Consider the following 20,672-nt stretch of genomic DNA (forward strand, 5'->3'; position numbering starts at 1 on the left):
AATTATTCAATAGAATCACTGGAAAACTATAGAGTTTTCCAGCGACAGCGCTGGGATTTTCTATGAATTTTTTGACCTACGTGTCAATGATAAATATGTCGAGAAAAAGGAAAAGACTTTTAGATCATTAGATTGTGCATTCATTATACTATTGATTATAATATGTTCGATTTTACATTCCTGACAATTATTACAAAATGCGAGGAGCTACCGTATTGAGAACCCCTTTCCGGTTATCGACAAATTTATGCTCGGGCCCTATCATACCAACAGTTCCGTACGCTCCATCGTAGTCCATGCGCCACCGCTACTATTTTTGTTGTTGAACACTTTACATTGGCCCTGTTCATCTCCCCTATAATCTCTGCCCCGAGATCTGAGCCTCTACTTTAAGGGTGCGTTTCGGAATCAACTACCGTAGCTGCAGTAAAGCGAAATTATAGGGTGCGTTTCGGAATCAACTACCGTAGCTGCAGTAAAGCAAAATTAGATAGCGTTGCAGTACTGCTACTGCTACTACGTAGATTGCGAAACGCGCCCATAGGGTTACAGTACTGCTACTAAGTCGATTGCGAAACGCGCCCTTAGTCTATCCTCTTTGGCCCCCACTGCACTGGCTTTTGAAAACTTCGCGCCAAGTTTTGTATCAGGCGTAGATAACCTCAATATTTTCTGACAACAATGTGCTTCAATAAATGATTTGATTTAACAAAAAAAGATTCGAGAACGGAACAGAAGGAAAATGCAACCGGAAATGCTGGGAGACTTACCGTAAGTGAAAGATCAATTAAAAAACGGAGATTGATAGCCGGAAATCATACTAATACGGTTCGATAACCAATAACATTTTTTGCTCAATTTTTGTTGCAATATTTCTGTAATCAGTTCCTTGTTATGATTTTCATTAAGAGGAATTTCATTGTTTTTATTAAGGAGGCCTATCTCATCGTGTTAGATTTAAAATTAGTATAATAATTAGTGATTTCAAGTTTTCAGAATAAAGAAAATGACAGAAAACTTTTTTCGTACAAAATTTCCCCAGCTACACTGTTCAAAATTCGTTGAAATTGAATTCGAATTTGAATCGCAAGCTACTTACTAATTTTCAATTTTATAATTTTGAATTGAATTTTATATGAAATTATTCATGAATTTCTGATTCACATTGAAGATTCAGGTTATTTAATGTTACAAGGAGGCTAACGCGGGTGAATCTTTGTGACCCTTTGGGCTTTTTGGTTCAGTAGAGTTTTTGAAGTCATAGGGACCACACAGGTCAACGAAGAAGTCAAGGACATATCCCCTTCGAGAGTGTTATGAAAGTGTAGTCCTAGGCCCATTTTACCTCGCCTTTCCCCGATAATAAATGCCGAGAAATTCGTTGTGAAAATCGAATATCTATTCACATGAATTCAATTTCAAGCGTTCCTTACTCAGGTGCGGTGTATATACCCCAGGCATTTTCGCAATAATTTTTTTGTCATTCCGGCCGTAAGGCAGCATTTCACGGAAGCTCCGCGCCCGTGAATCTCTGCCTACGGCCGTCATGACAAAAAATATTGTTCGTCATACGGCCAAAAAAAAACTTTTCCGACGAGTATGATTGCAGCCCTCGCCTTCGGCTCGTGCTGCAAAGCTCATATTCGCCAGAAAAGTTTTTTTCAGCCTAATGACGAAATATACTATTTTAGTACAACCGAGTGAGTAACGAACAGATGGAAAATTCTAGACTATAGTCGCCTGAATTTTCATAATTTCCTAATATTGCTCCCACTTTATCATCTGGGAATTGTGATAAAATATCCAACAAAATCTAACGAGCGAGGGTCAGTAGATGACCGTTTTGGCATGAAACACCTTATATTTAAGTAACGAAGGTAATTTTTCTTTGCGCTGTCCGTAAAGAAATTTCATATAATTAATCATTCCTCTTGAAATCAATACCATTCACCTTACGTAAAAACTTTCTTGGTATTTTCGTCCTGAACCGTATCTCTTACAAACACTGTCCGAACAAATTAGCAAATGTTTTCAGTCTGGACCCATGTTTTCTCAACAATTCCGTGTCCCTCGAGCAGCATCCCTCATTTTCTAATTTTTTTAATTCAATTTTTTTTTCTCTCGTATACCCTTTCGGGTTTTTACGATTTGTTCCCTTATGTGCTTTTATGTGTTTACTCGGCTGGTTTTCAGTGTCCCGAGTTGAAAATTTGTGGAGATACTCAAAAAAATACATATTCTTCGACAAGAAACAAGAAATCTCCATTCAGTGGGTGAACGACTGAAAAATCGCGAAATATCAGATATTCTTATGATTGTCTTAAAAATTCTTTTTTTTTCGTTTTCATACTTTTATTCAGCTTTTATTGAGAGTCCCTATTTGAAAATTCGTGGAGATACTCCAAAAAGTATACACTTTCCGAAGAAGAAGAAAAAATTTTTTACGAGAGGGTGGACAACCAAAAAACCACTGAATTTTGATAAAAATTTGATTTTTCATGGCCGAAAAAGACTGGGACGAGAACGGAAATTTTTTTTTCTGAAACTTCAGACAATTTCCGAAGAAAACTTACTTAGACATTTATTCACAGAATGAAAACTGTTGCCGTGAAAATTGATTGAAAAAAAAGGAGAGAAAAATTTCAACATGCATTTTCTCGGTTATCAATCAAGATATCGAAGTGTAAATTTAGGGTTGAGTTTCTTTTGACATACATAACAAATTGTGAAAATTGAAGGTCAATCCCAAAATCAATGCCGAAACCCTGGATGATAATTGGGAAAATGTGCCAGTTGTCTCTTACGAGACTCCCGCTCGACAATGACACCGTGAGATTTAGAGTGTCACATATTTTGGCCCTCCCAGCCGGGAATCAAACCCGGGTCTACCGCATGCCAATCCCACACTCTAACCACACAGCCACTGCCTTCGGTCATCCCTCATTTTCTAATTGTTTCAGTTATTGCAAGGGCTTATGGCTCGTTATCTCCGGCACCACCAGTCGCTGCGAGAAGGCCCTCGTGGATGACGAAATAAAGAACGCCACCGACCTTCTGAAAAATGGCCTTAACTACTTCAAGAAATTCACTGAGTCCTCTCTCCAGAAATATGACAAAACAAATCCTCGTCCGAAAATGTACGATCTTATCTCCAAGCTCTCGTACCTCTTGAACCTCGATGCCATCATTGCCTCAGAATTGACCCTGAACTACATGGTCTACGAATACCGTAGTTGCGCTGAAACGTTTGCCACCCAGCTTGCAGATTTAACATCTCTGAAAGTTTTCATTGAAGAACTCTGGAATTTTTATTACTCAGAACGAATAACTATGATAAAATGTTTAAAATTGATGATAGAGTACAGAGACAACCCCAACCACCCTTATCAAAAAGAATTCTCCAAGTTCTTCGAGGAGAACCCCTTGAAAATTTTTCTTCAATCCACCCTAGAGCAAATAGAGCGCTTAAAGTTCACAAATATAGCCTCCAGGTCGCACTTGATCACCGAAGAACACCTCCACAAGCTCTACAACAGCAATCTAATTGAAATGAGAGAACTCCTCCAGATATCAACAATGATCCTGGACACAATTCGTCCAGACACTTTCGAGAATCTCTACTCCAGCATCTGCGGGGAACCGCGACGTCTCTCCAGTTCCAAAAGCCACGAGGACAAGGAAATAATCTCCAAAAGGCTTGAAGAAATTCGAAAATGTCAATCTGCCCTCCACATTGTTATCTTGGACATAAAAAAACACTCTGAACTTGTTGACGATACAAATATCGTTGAAACCTGGTTGAGGGATGTGAGGAGAGGTATGCAGGATACTCTGGAGCATAAATGCCTGCGAGAGAGTTCTCCAGAGGACGGTCCATTGCTTCTCTCTTGGATGGTAGCAAACTATGCTATCGAGCCGGAAAACTCAGAGACATTAAGCCTCTTTCGACCTTTTGGAGTTCGTGCAGTTCACCTAGACGTTTTTAGGTACCTTCAGGGTCTACTTGAGGCTGAGATGATTAAGGAAGAAACTCGATATGCACAAATTGTTCGGGGAAGTGCTTACAATCTCTTATCTCTCCTCTGTTCTTTCATGGATGAAGATAAACTCAGCACTTTTGAAGGGATTTTCGAGGCAGTTGCATCAGTTTTTCGTTTTTCAGAAATCGCAGCTGATTTTTGGAGAGATAGGGATGAAGAGAGAGGTCTTTGGCCCTTCTACCACCGAGCTGCAGCCCTCTTCCCCTATCGATTCGAACCATTAACGATAATTGCTATGGCCCTTGCAGCTGCATCATCCTCGAGTGCTCAGAAAATAACAGAAAAACTTGAACAACTGTCCACTCTCACTCTTCAAGTTCCCAGGCATCGCAACAGCATCCTATCACGAACTTCACGACTAGGGTTGACTTATCGTCCTTATAAAGGGGATTGCACACTCCATCGAAATGATTTCGAAATCCCTGAGGATTGCGAGAGGATTGTTCTAGATGGAGACCTTAGTGATTCAGAGATAATTCTGTTTAAGATAAAAGGGAGGTATGGAGATGCCTTTCATCATAAGATTGAACAGCTGTTTGGACATGCAGGTGGAGGATTGATGAACGTGAGTGACCTCCAAACGAGTTTATTAGAGAACATTGCACAAGGGTTCAAATTATTGAACGCTATTCTCTCTGCAGGCTTGGATATCCCTCCAGGAATGGTAATTCCCACTGAATTGAGTCTGGAGATCATCAATAGATTCGCTTATCCAGTTTTACCAACAAATCTGTACATACTCGTTGCTTCGTGCTTGCAAGTCACCGCCAGACTGGTTCTGAAGTATCCTGAAGACATTTTATCCAGGATGAGGGTTGGGGTTTATCCAAAGTTCAATACTGGATTCCAGGATGTCATGGAACTTTCTAAAGCATCTTCATTTGACGGAGGATTGATTGCTTCTTGGTTATCAGGAATTGAAACCATTCAGCATCAATATCCTGTATTAAATGCTTACCTAGACACTTTATCGAATTATCTAGTTGCTAAACACAGTACAGAAGTCATGGACAATGTCGAGATCCCAGGGATGGTGTTTCTTCTTCAAGGAGTCCTACCAAAATTGGACTCGTGGTATTTTATTTCGGAATCAGAACGAATTGATCTTTGGTTCAAGTCAATGTTCTGTATCCATCGAGTGCTAGATGCCAACCTATCGAAGGATGAACCGAGGAAGAAATTGCAGTTGGTGGTTGCTTACAGTCTGTTGTATCTCGAGCCCAGACATGCATTGTTGAAGCTGATTAGAACAGGAGAGAGAAATTTGAGGAGCAAAATGATGAACGAAACAGACTGGATCAGTGGGAAGGGGTTCAAGATCATCAAGAGTGTACAGTTGGCTCTCTCCCTGGTCAATCGATTATTGATGTTCAGAAAGAATCTTGGATTGAGTCATGATGAACGATCTCCATTGGAGGTGGCACTCTACACCTCTCCATCTCTACCAAATGCTCTTCTGATTGTTCCAACGATTGTTAACTATCTTTACGTCGAATTTAGTCCTGCGTTACAGGCAATGGCAGTAAGATTACTCAAAAAATTTGCGCAGGGGTTCTCGATGTCCCTTTTGGTCTGCATGGGAATGGATGGAACGGCTGTCAGAGGAACCTTTGCCTCGAGGTTGATGTCTCCAACGTGTTCAGTCGAAGTCAAAGTGGCTATTCTTGAGCTAGTTGCTATTTGTCTCGAGAAACAACCTGGGTTGACGGAGGCTCTCTTCAATATCATGCATCAGGCTGAACAGAGAAGAATCTTCCCTAGACCTGCTGACCAATTTCTGACAGAAGGATGCAGTCAGTTCTTGGATTTGTACTTGAAGAGAATGCCCAATGAGAAGGAAATTGTCTGTGATCGACTGTACGATAATACAATAAATTTGTTGAGAGCAATGTGGTACAACAGAAACGTCATTCTGGTAAATTTCTTCAGGAGACGAGAGAAATTCTGGACACAAGTGTTTTCTCCTCTCTTCAATCCACTAATTCGAGGATCCAGAGGTTATGCACACCTAATTGACATCGCAACGTTGGAATTGTTTGAATCTTTACCCACTTCAACTCCTGAGGATGATTTCACGAAAAACCTGGAAAAACTTCTGCATAAAGACGATCATTGGGAACGCATCAATGAGTATATCTTGATGAATGTTCCTTCATCCACTTCTACCACTTCAGCTAGCGATAAACCAAAATCTGAGCCTGATGACAACAACGTGGAAGCACCATTGTACGAAGCAAACATTGAAGCTTGGTATCACTTCATCGTGACTCTAACAGACGCAAAAATCTCTAGTGAATCGCTATCGCGGATTGAACCTAAACGGATTCAATTTTTAATGAGATTGACGTTAGAATCGTTGTCATTGAAAGTTAAGAGAACTTCTGACATTGGAGATGCGCGGATAACTATGTTACTAGCTTCACTAGCACTCAGATGTGTCTATACTTGGAGGGAAAAGTGTATTGATGATTCAGCAGTCTTCATAGACAAGATCGTGCAGTTGATGGAGAATATATTCCACTCGTACACTGCTTATGGAATCCCCTTACGGAGGATTTTAATTTCGTTGCTGCTGGGATGCATTCAGCTTGTGAAATCAAGTTTATCAGACGACAGATCAAGTCTAGAATATCTATTAGTCCACTCTTGCTTATTGTCAAACATTGAGCTTCATAAACTAGGAGAAACAGCGAAGCAGACTAAAGAAGCTAATTTGAACCATGAAGAAAGAGACCGCGACCACCTGGAAAGCACAAAACCCTCGAGCCTACCGAACCCTCATCAAGAATGCAGTCCAGCGACCTTGGCTATCAGTATGGTGACGTACTTATTGCGTTGTGATCCCCACAAGCAATCCCCGAAATACGCAGGAAGGTCCAGCAGTCTTCACCTTCGTCAAATGATTCCAGAACTGATGAACTGCCTTCATGATACTCTACAAATTCACAAATTCGTGGGCTTCAGTAAAGCCGCACTAGAATTTCTAGGGACAATTGCACGTTCTCCATACTACAATCCATCTCCAAGACCTATTGATGATGAGGAGTCGATTGCAAAACTCTGGTTGGGGTTGGTTCCTCCCCAGGTCCTAGGAGGCAGCATGTTGGAGTCTTTGTACGATGATAGGGCAAACGTGGGACAGTGGAGATGTCAGGATTGGTGGCAAATTTATACTCTAGGTATTGAGTTCTTGACTGGACTCATCACGAATGGATGCAACGGGGATCAACCCAATCTTCCTCCAACGAACATCAGTCCAATCATCCTATTCCTTGGATCACACGAATTTCAATTGATTGAAATAGCTACCTTGTTGAGGCATACTGCAGACCCGCTAGCTATCGATCTAGTTCAATCCCTTGTGGCTTTGATATCTGCATTGACAGTACAAAAATCAATTTGGACTATCATCCAGCCAAGTGTGAGAGAAGGACTCATGAAATGCATGTACTTGATTTATGATTCAACAGTGAATCTCCTGCTTCGTCCTCGCATTCTAAAGTTCATCATTGATGGAGTGAGGGTGGAGAGTGCAGAGGACCTTCATTTCTGTGATGAAAAGCCTCCCAGTAATGAATTGCAGTTGCTGGTTAATAAATTGATCGTCGTCAACTGGTGGTGTACTCAGTGCTTCTTGAGATTTTCCCCTCGATTGAATGCTCTAGTAGATACTATTTATACTCAAGACTTCTGGGATACTCCTCTTGCTGAGATGAATTTTGGACCACCCCAAATGTCGATGAGCTCGGGTCCCAGCCTCACATATGGAACAATCATCAGTTCGACTCAATTATTCACACAAGCATTGAACTCACAGTTAATAGTGGGGTCGTCTTCGATTAGTCAGCAGGGAGTTTCTAGGGATGGGATAGATTCAGCTAAACGAGAGTGGGAGCGAGCGACCCCAGAAAACGTCAGGAAGCTTCAGCCGAAGGATTTAATGAGAATTCTCAATCCTCAGTTATCAGGATATGTATCGGGTCCTGAGGTGCTGGGACACCCTAGGCTTCTACGAAGGCCTTACGACCCTCTCATAGTGGAAAATACTATCCTATCAAGAGCAACGTCCTTCGCCCATCACAGTGGGCGTCATCATTCAAATAAAAATGGACAGAATTCAGGACAAATTGGAAATACTGGACAATTAACGCCATCAGGAAGGAACGATCGAACTGATGCCAATCCGTGGTTCTCCTCCATGAATGAGAACAACTCTAGGTTAGCATTGGAAGTGAACCTCGTTCTTGTTCTGTGTCAAACATTGGAGGGGGTCAAGAGCCCGAGATTAGCATTGAGGGATCGTCAATTGATTGCGAGGGAAACTGCCAATGAGATTGGCGTTTTCTTTGATTTTCTAGAGCAAAGGGGGTCGGGTTTGCTCGAGTGGGCGATTGAAGGCGTACTTGTGGGGGGTGGGCTCCATGATTCAATTGTAAGAGCTGTAAAACCGAATGTTAAAGGAGGATCAGGTTCTCTGACAGTGAGACTTAAGGAGGGTTCCACCATCAATAAAGTACCCGTGGGATCTATCGATCATGATCCTCCAGAGGCCACCAGTCGGGAAGCTATTTCATTGAGACTAGAAACCCGTCTTGAGGACAACATCTTGACCACTGGAACTTTTGTTACTACAGCAACTGGAATTCGATTTCTGTCGTTGATTGGAAAACTATTCAAGTCAATGCTGGAGTCACTCGACTCTGCTCCCTATGGATGATAGAGCATGTCGATTGTCTTCGTATTTTTCTATTAATTTGTGCTAATGTACGCAGAACGTTTGTCATTAGACTTCTGAAGCGATAGAAATAAAAAAATGTCAACACATTAACTTTTTCGTCATTGTTTTTCTTTCACCCAATTACTTGGATTCTCTGTCAACCTATAATAATAATAATAATAATAATGATAATAATAATATTTTTTCGTTATCTTTTAGGATACAGTAGAAAAATATAATTCAAAACGCCAAAGGATAGTATGCCTCGGTGTCTTATTCCCCTTGCTCTTCGCAGTTGGTTTTTTTTCTGCTGTTTTACCTTATTTTGTAGACTGAATCATAGCATCAGTAATTAAGATTATACTAGCAAATGTTTTAATCCAGCAGGAAAGCGCTGAAATTGATGAGCAATGAGTTGAGAAATTCCAGACATTATATTGTCAATATCTCGGGAAATACTGAATTTACGAAATATCAAAAAATATTCATGGAAACAGAAAAAAAAATTGTATTTCTTTCTGAATTCACTATTATAGTAGGCAGTAACTGAAAGTCAATTAACAGTCACGTGCCAATGTTCAACCTTCAAATTATGCATGAATTTTTTTGTTCAATGTTCTAATGTCAAGACAATTCTATTTGTAATTAGCCTCTAATTTCCCTTACATTTATATTGAATTGAATGACTTTTCAGCAATAGGAGCAATTAAAATCAGTGGAACTTCAAGAATTGTTAGTTAAAGTTCTCCACAAGTATTTTCCCAATATTCTATAAAATGGTTTGTGAAATTTTTCAACTCATCTTCAAAACACCACTCCAAAATCCATAACAAGTTAATTAAAAGATTGAATGAATCAGTGGAAAATTCGTCAACAGTGTCAATGGATTTTTATAAATTTGTGTAAAACACAATACGTGAACAGTAATTCAATTATTTCGTCTCATCTTTTCATTTTTGAATGACTGATAGCAGCGGCGGAGGTAGTGAGTCCAATAGGACTGTCCAACAATTTGTAATTCACTCTTTGAATAATTATTTAAATAAAATGGATGCTAAGGCGGTAAATGAGACGCAACAATGTCAGATGATGTTGAGAATTCCGGGGGAGATTGGTGAAGTTCGTGAGGTTGATTTTGGGGTATGGAGTTCATTGGAGGCTCTGATGTTGGATTGAAGAGCCTGGGCGATACATTGGACGATTCTGTGGTTGGCGGAAGGGGTGGGAGAGGTGGAGGAGGTAAGATAGAGAATGGAGAACTTGGAGGGACATTTGTGGGGGCCTCTGCAGCGTCATTATCAGTTCCAAGGGCTGAAGAATCTTCATTCCCTTGATTCTCCCATAATTCTGCTGATTTTCCTTCGTGATTGTTGGACAGATTTGCACTCGTACGTTGGCGCTTGACATCACCATGGAGGAGACAATTGACATTGGGCGAACTGCTCCGGTCTCTTACTCCCTCTTGCTCCTCCAGGAAACGATCCATGTAGTCTCTGCTTAACATTTCGTACAATATTCAGTTGATTTAATTGTTCCTTTGGAGATGTAGGAGTAATTAATGGATACTTACGTTATGCCAGGGTGCAGGGCATATTTCTTTTTTTCTAGGCGAGCTTTGTAGGTGAATATGTCGTGTCTTTCCGTTTTTTTCCAAAGATAGTAGAACTGCACGAGCTCACCGACGGATCTCGTTCTTACCTGAATAAAATAACCAACTAATGAACGACTGACTGGTTAAAATGAGGAATCTTAATTAGTCAATCATGAGTCCAGAACAGAGCACCATATAACCAACGTTTCTCATAATTAACCCTCGATCGGTCGCGTCATAGCACGAGCGCCGTTCTGTCTCGATTTTTATTTTTTACGCTGAAACGTTGTTGAGAAAAAATCTGAAAAAATTGGAATTCCTACTTTCCACCATATCAAACATTTAAACAATTTTTGTTCTGTGCATCTTTGCACCGATCAAAAATTAAAATTCCTTCAAAATTCAACTCGGTCAAAATCTCTGTGTTCATATTAACCTCTAAATGTCAAATTTTTGGGGTGGGTGACAAAATCTCCGACATCCAAAATCTCCGGAATTAGGTATAGTCAGATCCGATCAATTAGTCCCTCATGTATAGATATTCCAAATTTTTATTTTTTTCCTAATTGAAGTAGTTTTGAAGAAAATTGCGAGCTAATAAAAAACATTTGCTAGTTAGTACTTTTTTTAAAATAAATATTTGAAAAATCACCCCTGAAAAAAAGGCGTTATCCCCCCTATTTCATTATTTCCAAAAAATTTTATCACCAATCGATAGCAAATTGTTTGAAGATTATTGTGAGTTAAGAATAAATCGTCAATGCAATCCTATTATTGTGTAAATTAACAATTCCAATTTCAACTGAAAACCAGAGTTTGTAGCAGAGATGTCAGACAAAATATGAATGTTTTTTTTGGCTCAAATGAAAGAGTGGCTCGAAAAATGGCGTGCAGAAGTCTTTAACGATGACAAATATCTCTAAAGATGATGTCTGTTTTCAATTGAAAAGCGCAATTGTGACAACATTGTCCAGTGGGGTCTAGGAGTCTCCCCTGGTTCAAAACCATCTTTAGAGGCCCTTAGCACGCCATTTCTCGACCCGCTCTTTCATATGAGCCCAAAAAAACATTCATNGTCAATTGAAGGCCCAAAGAGGATAGACCTGAGTAGAGGCCCGGATCGGGGGGTTTGACAGCTAGTTACAGCTAGCAGGGGGAAGGGGGGAATGCAAATTTGGATTATTGCAATCGCTTGGTGGTTCGAAGGTGGTCAAAGGTAGTCCACTTTTAGCTTTTTGGTGGTAAAAATCAATTAATTATAAATAATCAAAAATTTCACCTGCAGCCAGCGGGAGGGATGCATCTTTTTGAAAAATTCAACATATGAATTTATATGTAAAATCCTGTGGCGGTCAAAGGTGGCCCAACACCAAATTCATCCGTTCATTTTTTCAACTGATAATAAATAATGTTTATTGGGTCTGTCTTACTGAGAGGTACTCCCCCCACCACTTCCCACTCCGGGCCCTTTAAATCATTTCGGAGCAAGTTTGAAGGTTACAAAATCTACAGTGATAGAAAAATCAAAAGCCATCACTTTCTATCATATTATAAAAATTATGAAAAGATCTAAATGCAAAGAATAGAATTGTGTGACTGAAAATACCAAAGAATTCCTCCGAGTTATAATCACCAATACATGCCTTCAGAATAGAAATTATGATGTCGAATCGAATGATGAATTCAACTTTGTGTGTCAGAATCTTATTAGTAGAAAGTGCCGTTGCTTATCCGATGCCTAAAATCAGATAGACCGTCTTCCGATATGGACGCTTATTTTATAAAAAAATTGTTTTTCAGAATAATGAAAGAGTGCCTCAATGACATGGATTGGAATACACTAGGGATATGCTTCTAGATCAATTGAAATTTTATATTTCTTGAAGTTCATATATTCTCACCGCAGAGGTATTGGAAAGAAATAAAGCAAACTGGGTGAAATGAGATGCAGGTTCAATGAATGATTTTGAACTGGACGAAGCCAGGATCGGCTGATGGGGGTCAAAAACTATGGAAGCGATTGAGAATTCCGGAATATTACGAGAGATGATCACGGAAGAAAATTAATTCTCTATCGAAACAATTTTTGGAGATGTTTCACCAGACCCACCGATCTTTGAAAGTCTAACAAATTCGGCAGAAAATGATTTTCACGCTGTGCATACTGCATTGTTTGCACTGTATTATTTCACACTCGGTTTCACCGTCCTGAAAAATCTTCCTCATATATTCCTGAAACTTATGGTTTTTCATCCAGCTGTAGAGACCTTTTGTGTCATGTACTAAGCTTTTGAAAAAAAAAAAAAAATAATGGGACTGGTATTTCTTCCTGAACCCTTGCTTCCTCGAGATGAGTTTCTAATCACATTTTACCCTGGAACAGCGTCGAGATGGTCACCACCACTAGCATAATACAGCTGGAGCTTCCTCTTCTCCTGGTGCCCGTGAATCGACGGAATGAAAAAGTGATGACTCTAAATGAATAATTCCTTTCAGGATTCACGTCATCTCGTATATGTATACTGGTCAGGTGGTTCAACTCCTTGATGAATTTATTCTGGAGCTGTCACATGGGTTCAATCAGTCTTGAACAGTGTGATTGTACTACTACTGTAGATCTAAAAAACATAGGAGCGGGGAAAATGATTTGTCATTTATCGTTGCATTTTTTTCGATCGTCATCTTCTCAGTGTCACTTCCACACAATTGATTACGATTATACTCAGACGAATAATGCTCCGTTATAAGTTCAATTATGTTTTTTTGTAGTATTCACTCCACGTTCATTAAAAAAACACAAATTGAATAACAAAAGAACTTAAGTCTGAGATTCTTATTCATTAAACCAATTTTCTAACCTCCAAACGTGCTCCGAAATGATTTAAAGGGCCCGGAGTGGGAAGTGGTGGGGGGAGTACCTCTCGGTAAGACAGACCCGATAAACATTATTTATTATCAGTTGAAAAAATGAACGGATGAATTTGGTGTTGAGCCACCTTTGACCACCACAGGATTCTACATATAAATTCATATGTTGAATTTTTCAAAAAAATGCATCCTTCCCGCTGGCTTCAGGTGAAATTTTTGATCATTTATAATGAATTGATTTTTACCACCAAAAAGCTAAAAGTGGACTACCTTTGACCACCTTCGAACCACCAAGCGATTGCAATAATCCAAATTTGCATTCCCCCCTGCCCCTGCCAGCTGTAAGAAGCTGGGTTTGAATGATTCGGCGCGTTTCGCAATCGACTTAGTAGCAGTAGCAGTACTTTAACCAGGGTGCGTTTCGGAATCAACTACTGTAGCTGCAGTAAAGCGAAATTTCGATAGGGTTACAGTACTGCTACTGCTACTAAGTCGATTGCGAAACGCGCCCACAGTAGTTGATTCCGAAACGCACCCACTGCAAGAAAGTTAGTTGGTACCCCACGGGAAAGGTGGCGTCCCGGTCGAATTGTCGGTGAATGTGAGTCGGGTGCAAAGAGGATTGACTAAAGTAGAGGCTCAGATCTCGGGATTGGAGTGACCCCAAGCGAAAAATAGTTCGACCCCAACGGAGGGATGGCGCCACGGTCGAATCTGACGGCTGGGCGAACTGCCTGTGCGGGTAACTCGGCAGTAGCAGTCTCGCTGTCTCAGGGATAGTTTTGGAGGGGAACTTATGCCCTCCTCGTCCTCAACATGTTCTTAATGTTTTTCAGGTAATTCATTTGCTGGCTAATTAATATTAAGGAATGAAACACAGACGGTGTGATGGAGAATTAAATTCCCCATCAATCGATCCCCGTTGCATCCCTTAATCTCTGTAACAAAAAAATACAAACTACGGCAAAGTCATGGGCCAGTGAGAAAAATAATTTTCTTCTCGGCGTACAGTGACTTTTCACCATTCGCCCGCGAATTAAAAATTCACTTCTCCCCTCCTAATTGAGATTAAAGGATGAAAAAAGAGTAGTTCAATGGAGAATTAAATTCCCCATCAATCGATCCCCGTTGCATCCCTTAATCTCTATCACAAAAAAATACAAACTACGACAAAAGTCATGGGCCAGTGAGAAAAATTGTAGTTTCGCGGCGCAGTGACTCCCGGTAATTAAAAATTCACCTCTCCCCTCCTAATTGAGATTAAGGGATAAAAAAAGAGTAGTTCGATGGAGAATTAAATTCCCCATCAATCGATCCCCGTTGCATCCCTTAATCTCTGTAACAAAAAAATACAAACTACGACAAAAGTCATGGGCCAGTCCCCCCCCCCCAAAAAAAAAGTTTCTCCGACATTTTTCCTTTTTTCCTGACATTAGGGGTGTGCGCATAGTGTACAGATAGAATGTAATCGAATAATTATATTTTTCGAATTTTTCAAAATGACGAATTATTCGAATTTTTCGAATAATTCGATATTTTTAGAATGGACAATGAATTCCGGAAGTTTGTGAGTGAGAAGTCCTAATTTAGATTAGTATTTTATTTTAGTATTATCGCCCACATAAATTTATCACATAAATTTATCAACCCCTAAAAAAAGTTTCAGCAAAATTGAAATAAATCAAATGTTCGAAATGTGTGTGTTCGGGTGTGAGAAGTTCAAATTTTTATTTTTATTTGACAAATAAAATTCTGAAAGTCACGGGAACACATCTTACATGGATGTTCCAACTGAAAATGTATCCTAGGCACCCCCTCAACCCCCCCAAAAAAGTTCCAGCGAAATTGAAAGTGGGGAAATGTTGGAAATGTAGGTTTTTGGGGGTGAGAAGCCCAAATTTTGAGTTTTATTTGACAAAAAAAATTGTCACCCGCAAGGGATCATAGCCCACATGAATTTTTCAAATGTAAATTGATCGTAGGCACCCCCCGCACCGTAAATTAAATAATTCGAAATGTCGAAAAGCAGACCATACTGCTCCATCCCCCGCGAATAATTTTTAATTTCGGATGCACTGATTTCGCTTGACGATTTCGAATGATTTCGGAGGTGATTTTGGAGAGCCGAAATCCCTTGATTTCAGGGATTTCGGTGACTTCGGCGTGATTTTGGGCGACTGGCACCATGCTTTCGGGAGTGATTAGCCCCTCGATTACATGTTTTTAGGGGCGGCAAATTTGTTTTACTGTTCAACCTTTTTCGACATTTCTCGGACCACCGCCTAATCGCTTTCCACTCCTTTGAACGACGATTTAATTTTTTAACAACTCAACAAAAAATCATACTGTCAAATACGGCTTCGTCAAGGTTCAAATACCAGTCGACGTCCAAAATTAATCGAACATTTCCCTCATGTTTTCCTGTGTGTGAACGATCAGGATAAGTTCTGCAAAACTTCTCTCTCTCGTTGATACGCAACAACACAATCGGGAAAAATTCGATAATGTTGGAGGTCTGGTGGTACTACTGATTATTCTGCACCATTTAAATCTCGACCAATAGGAGCATGGAATTTGACATCACGTGGTGCATATGATGTCAATAATTTTTTGGTAATACCATGGCTATTGCTAAGCAATAAACAAAGGTTTTCCGTAACAATTAAACCCGAGACAATTGAAGGAACATCAAAGAGCAGTGAAATTAGTGAAAATGATTGAGAAACATAAGACGATTTGGAGGAAAAATGCTTCATTTTGCGACAAAAAAGTCAAATCTCAGTGATCGAGATTTTAATGGGGGGAATAATCCGCCGAATACCCCTCGTACTTGACAATTAATCGAGTATTTCCCTTCAATTTCCCTGATCAGCAACATGTGCATGCAGCTTGGCATAACATCCCTCGCGCAAGCGCTCGGGATTTTGATACTGCTAAACTTCATGCACATGTTGCTAAGTAACGAAACTGTCGGGAAATACTCGACAATTTTGAAGTACTCGGGTTATTATAACCGAGATCTTTTTAGTTCAAGAATTTCTTTTTCGAGGCCACAAATGGCAAAATGATTCAAAATACAAAAACCGCGGGCTCTGAAAATAACGAATCAGGGACTTTAGCATTTATTGAATGCAGATACTCTGCAGATACTCTTGGCGATTCTGATTGACTTCCTGTCATCAAGACGTATGTTTTTTTTTCAGTTCAGAAGAGTGGCTCGATAATATTGGCAATGAGGAGCTGCGCAAGTTGACCCCCAAAGAGCTAGGGGAACGTCGGATTTGTTCCGCTGATTTTAAGGAGTCTGATTATTTTTTCGTTGGACCATCGAAAAAGAATCGACTTAAGGTCGACGCGAAACCCTTCGATGTAAGAAACACAGTAAGAAATACCACCCCAGTTTTATCTAATAATTATTCCAATGAATCTCAGAATGTGATTCCTGCCCTCCGCGAAGAGCAGCACAATGCTCAATTTGAAACTGTTAGCCCTGTGGATGCAGCACGATTGAAGCGAGAATTATACGAATTAGACGGGAAACTCGAAAGACAAAACGTAGAACTCGAAAATCAACGCGCAGAAATAGACCAACAACGCGTAGAACTAGATAAACAACGCGTAAAATACCGCGACCAACGCGTATTTTACTACAAACAACGTAAACAAATTAAAGTTTTACAGCGGAAAATTTCGCGTCGCAAGAAAGCTAAACCAAAGAAATCGAAGACAGTAACAGTCGACGAAGTGATTGCCGGCGCAGCACAGCATTTAAGTGGAGAGGAGCTTCGCGCCGTTAAAATGCAACTCCGACATTCGCGAAGACGCGCGTGGGTGCAAGATGAGCAAGAACGCGCGTTACAGATTTATGCTAGGGGACCGAGAGTTTATCGATTTTTCAGGAGAAAAAAAATTATGAACTTACCGTGCCTTACGTTAGTCCGGCAATGGATGAACGAGACTATAATTACTCTTGGATTCAACTCAGCAGTTTTCGCGAAATTAATGGAAAAAGTTAAGCAAATGAAGGATTTCAAAAAAGAATGTATTCTTATGTGGGATGAAATGTCGATACGCGAATTACTAGAATAAGACTCGCGTCTGGATTGCGTAACGGGTTTCGAGGATTTAGGTGAATACGGTCGATCGAATAAAATCGGGAACCACGCGTTAGTATTTGTTATTCGAGGACTACGATCAAGTTGGAAACAACCGATTGCCTATTTCATTTCCAAAGGTACAGTTCGCAGTGAAATCCTTACGTGCATGATTGATAAGGCTATACATCGCGTCTTTGATATTGGGCTTCCGATAAGATTTTGTGTGTGCGATCAAGCCCAGACGAATGCAACCGCCATATGTGCTTTAATCACAAAACCCTTTGAACAAGCTGGTGTGAGCTTACAAGAGGATGCACCTTTCTATTTGTTCGAAGGTCAAAAAGTCTATTTTGGCTTCGACGTTCCGCATCTCCTGAAAGGACTGCGGAATAATCTCTTTATGAATGATTATTTGCTTCCACAGGCAAATTCTCGCTCGGATTCACGCCCTCGCGAGGAGGAACGAATCCTTCCTGATAGGAGACATATTTTCTTCGACGAAGAGATCCTCCCTGGTCAACAATGCATTTTTTTCGAAGAAGAAATGATTTTTGAAGAGGAAGGCATTATTTACGATGAAAAAATGTTTCCTGAAGAGGATGGCATTCTTTCCGACTAAGGATGGCAGGTATCTAACAAAGAGAGTGAAATTCCGACAGTACCAATTTCTTGGGGGGCAATACGGGAGCTTCGTGACTTAGAAAGAACATGTGTTGTTCGGGCAGCCCCGAAATTGACTGACAGACATGTCGAGCTTAATCGTTTTTCGAAAATGAATGTTTCAATGGCGGCTCAAATTTTCAGTCATTCAGTAGCACAGGCCCTTCGCACAGGTCACGTGACTGGTGAATTGAAGCATCCATCGTGTTCTCCAACTGCCGATTTTCTAGAGAAAGTTAATAGACTCTTCGATTGCCTCAATGATCAAACTGATAAGGATTCAAATCCATTCCGTCGTGGGTTATCGGTTAACGACACGCGTGTAGAGGACAGTATTCTAGCTTTATGGAACGATCTCCAAGCAGAAGGTGTACCGTATCTTCTGACTGGTCATCTCAACCAAGATCCTATCGAAAATTTATTCGGTTCTTGGCGTTCGCAGTTCGGTAATGATGTCAATCCATTGGCCAGACAAATTCGATTTTGTACGCAACGATCTATGTTCCTCGAAGCTGTGATATCACCTCCAAAAGGTGCTAATTGTCAAGCTGATGATACAACTTGTTTATTGAGCAATGCCGCAACAACATCCAGCGGGACGAATATACCATCACTCAATAAACAAAATGTCCGATATGAAGTTTGACTTACTCCCGACGATACGGAAGGCGATTTCGAATTTGAACCGGTTCAAATGAGAATGGATGATGTCAAATCTTCGAGTGAACGTGCTTCCCTTAAGGGAAATTCAATTCGGTATGTAGCTGGTTCTATCGCGCAAAAGTGTTCAAAATCATTTCAATGCGAGAATTGCCAATCTTTCATGGCGAAGGGTAGCAAGGAGCTTGAAGTTTCAAATGAAACGTTAATATTCTGGAGAGCTTATGAAAGCAAAGAGGGGGGACATTTCGGGAAGCTAAACCTTCCGACCACCGAAGTTAATCACGTGATCTCGGCGGGTTTTGAAATATTTGAGAGTACGATCAAGCCTAATCTACACAATAAAAAGCTCCAAGGACATTTTCGTAGAATTTTCACAGAATGGCTTGAGCGCAAATATATTGAGTGGTTCACAGATGTTGCGGAAACGCCGTGCGCGAATCACCGGGAGTTTTGTATCAATTTTTTGAGTCGATGTGTACTATACTACAATTTGAGGTGGCTATCGCAAGAGATCAAAGATGCACCGAGAGGGAAGAAAAGAAAGTCAGAAAAAAAGGCTAAACAAAATCCTAAACTGAAGATTCTTAAACATCGATAAAAGCTGGGGTTGGTCGGATACATAGAGGAATTTTTCATTGATCCATGCATGGAAAATTCGCCTGTGGAATTCCATCTTCCATTGTCCACCTGTTTCATGCGTTTGGGTATGTATATATGTAAATATGTTACGTAAATATGTAGATATGTACATATGTTCTTATTACTTCAATAAAGATAATAGACAGCCTCTATCCCACCCTTCCTTTCCCTTCATATCCTTCGCCGCCCCGGTGGAAGATGCCTCACCACCTTCTCGCAGTTTCCACTGAACAATGGTATAAAATTTATGTTTCATATCATTGACCGAGAGTGAGGCAAAACTTCAACCCCTATCTCAATTGTTTCCTCTGTTACCCATTAAGTTATTGCATCGCACAGCTATTAGAAAGGGGTTAATTTTCAGGATAGTGAAACAGAATGCCATTTACAGAGAATAAATCATGAAATTTCAGGTTTGACTTAAAATTCAGTGAAAATTGTTCTCACTGGCCCTGATCTTCATGGCAGTTTTATTTTTTTTTACAGAGATTAAGGATGAAAGAGAGTTAATTAATGGAGAATTTAATTCTTCCGTTGAACTGCCGTTTTTTCATCTCTTAATCTCAATTGGAGAAGAGAGGTGAATTTTTAATGACCGGGTAGTCACTTTGCGCCGCAAAATAATTATTTTTCTTACTGCGCTGTTGACTTCCATGACAGTTTCTTCCATTTTTCAGAGATTAAGGGATGAAAGAGGGTTAGTTGGATGGGGAATTTAATTCTCCGTCGAACTGCCCTTTTTTCATTCCTTAATCTCTAATTGGAGGGGAGAGGTGAATTTTTAATTACCGGGAGTCACTGTGCGCCGCGAAACACATATTTTTCTCACTGGCCCACTGACTTTCTGCGAGTTTTAATTTTTTTGTGTCAGAGATTAAGGGATGCAACGGGGATCGATTGATGGAGAATTTAATTCTCCTTCGAACTCCTCTTTTTTCATCCTTTAATCTCTAATTAGATAGGGGAGAAGTGAATTTTTAATTCGCGGGCGAATGGTGAAAAGTCACTGTCGCCGACGAAAAAATTATTTTTCTCTACTGGCCCTAGATTTCGTGCAGTTTGTATTTTTTTGTTACAGAGATTAAGGGATGCAAGGGGTGTAATTATGGAGAATTTAATTCTCCTCGAGCACCGTTGTTTTCATCCTTAAATCTAATTAGCAGGAAGATGAATTTTTAATTACCGGGGCGGCGCACAGTGACTTCCGGTAATTAAAAATTCACCTCTCCCCTCCTAATTGAGATTAAGGGATGAAAAAAAGGCAGTTCCACGGAGAATTAAATTCTCCATGAATTAACTCTCTTTCATCCCTTAATCTCTGTAACAAAAAAATACAAACAACGACAACAGTCATGGGCCAGTGAGAAACATGATTTTCTTCTCGGCGCACAGTGACT

At 40.2% G+C, this 20,672-nt stretch overlaps 2 protein-coding genes across 6 annotated transcripts; one reads left to right on the plus strand and one right to left on the minus strand.

The window, feature by feature from the left end:
* The first annotated feature begins 595 nt into the window (after positions 1-595).
* On the plus strand, positions 596-8,868 carry LOC107045658 (nucleoporin NUP188 homolog). Its single transcript, XM_015267989.1, has 2 exons — positions 596-771; positions 2,961-8,868. The coding sequence occupies exons 1-2, from the start codon at positions 743-745 to the stop codon at positions 8,755-8,757; spliced, it is 5,826 nt and encodes a 1,941-aa protein (XP_015123475.1). The 5' UTR covers positions 596-742; the 3' UTR covers positions 8,758-8,868.
* A 755-nt stretch (positions 8,869-9,623) lies between these two features.
* Positions 9,624-10,870, minus strand: LOC107045659 (mesoderm induction early response protein 2). Of its 5 annotated transcripts, XM_015267991.2 has the most exons (4): positions 10,785-10,802; positions 10,541-10,649; positions 10,328-10,455; positions 9,624-10,253 (listed from the first exon to the last, which is right to left on the minus strand). In XM_015267991.2, the coding sequence occupies exons 2-4, from the start codon at positions 10,559-10,561 to the stop codon at positions 9,812-9,814; spliced, it is 591 nt and encodes a 196-aa protein (XP_015123477.1). In that variant the 5' UTR covers positions 10,562-10,649; positions 10,785-10,802; the 3' UTR covers positions 9,624-9,811. The 5 variants fall into 5 exon arrangements, 4 of the variants coding, with proteins under 4 accessions (XP_015123477.1, XP_015123479.1, XP_015123478.1 ...); XR_001461471.1 differs by lacking the exon at positions 10,541-10,649 and having other exon boundaries at positions 9,624-10,250; positions 10,785-10,870; XM_015267993.1 differs by lacking the exon at positions 10,785-10,802 and having other exon boundaries at positions 10,553-10,663.
* Positions 10,871-20,672: the final 9,802 nt, after the last annotated feature.

The sequence above is a fragment of the Diachasma alloeum genome, unplaced genomic scaffold, assembly GCF_001412515.2.
Source record: "Diachasma alloeum isolate Michigan unplaced genomic scaffold, Dall2.0 Dall_scaffold_01040, whole genome shotgun sequence".
NCBI lineage: Eukaryota > Metazoa > Arthropoda > Insecta > Hymenoptera > Braconidae > Diachasma > Diachasma alloeum.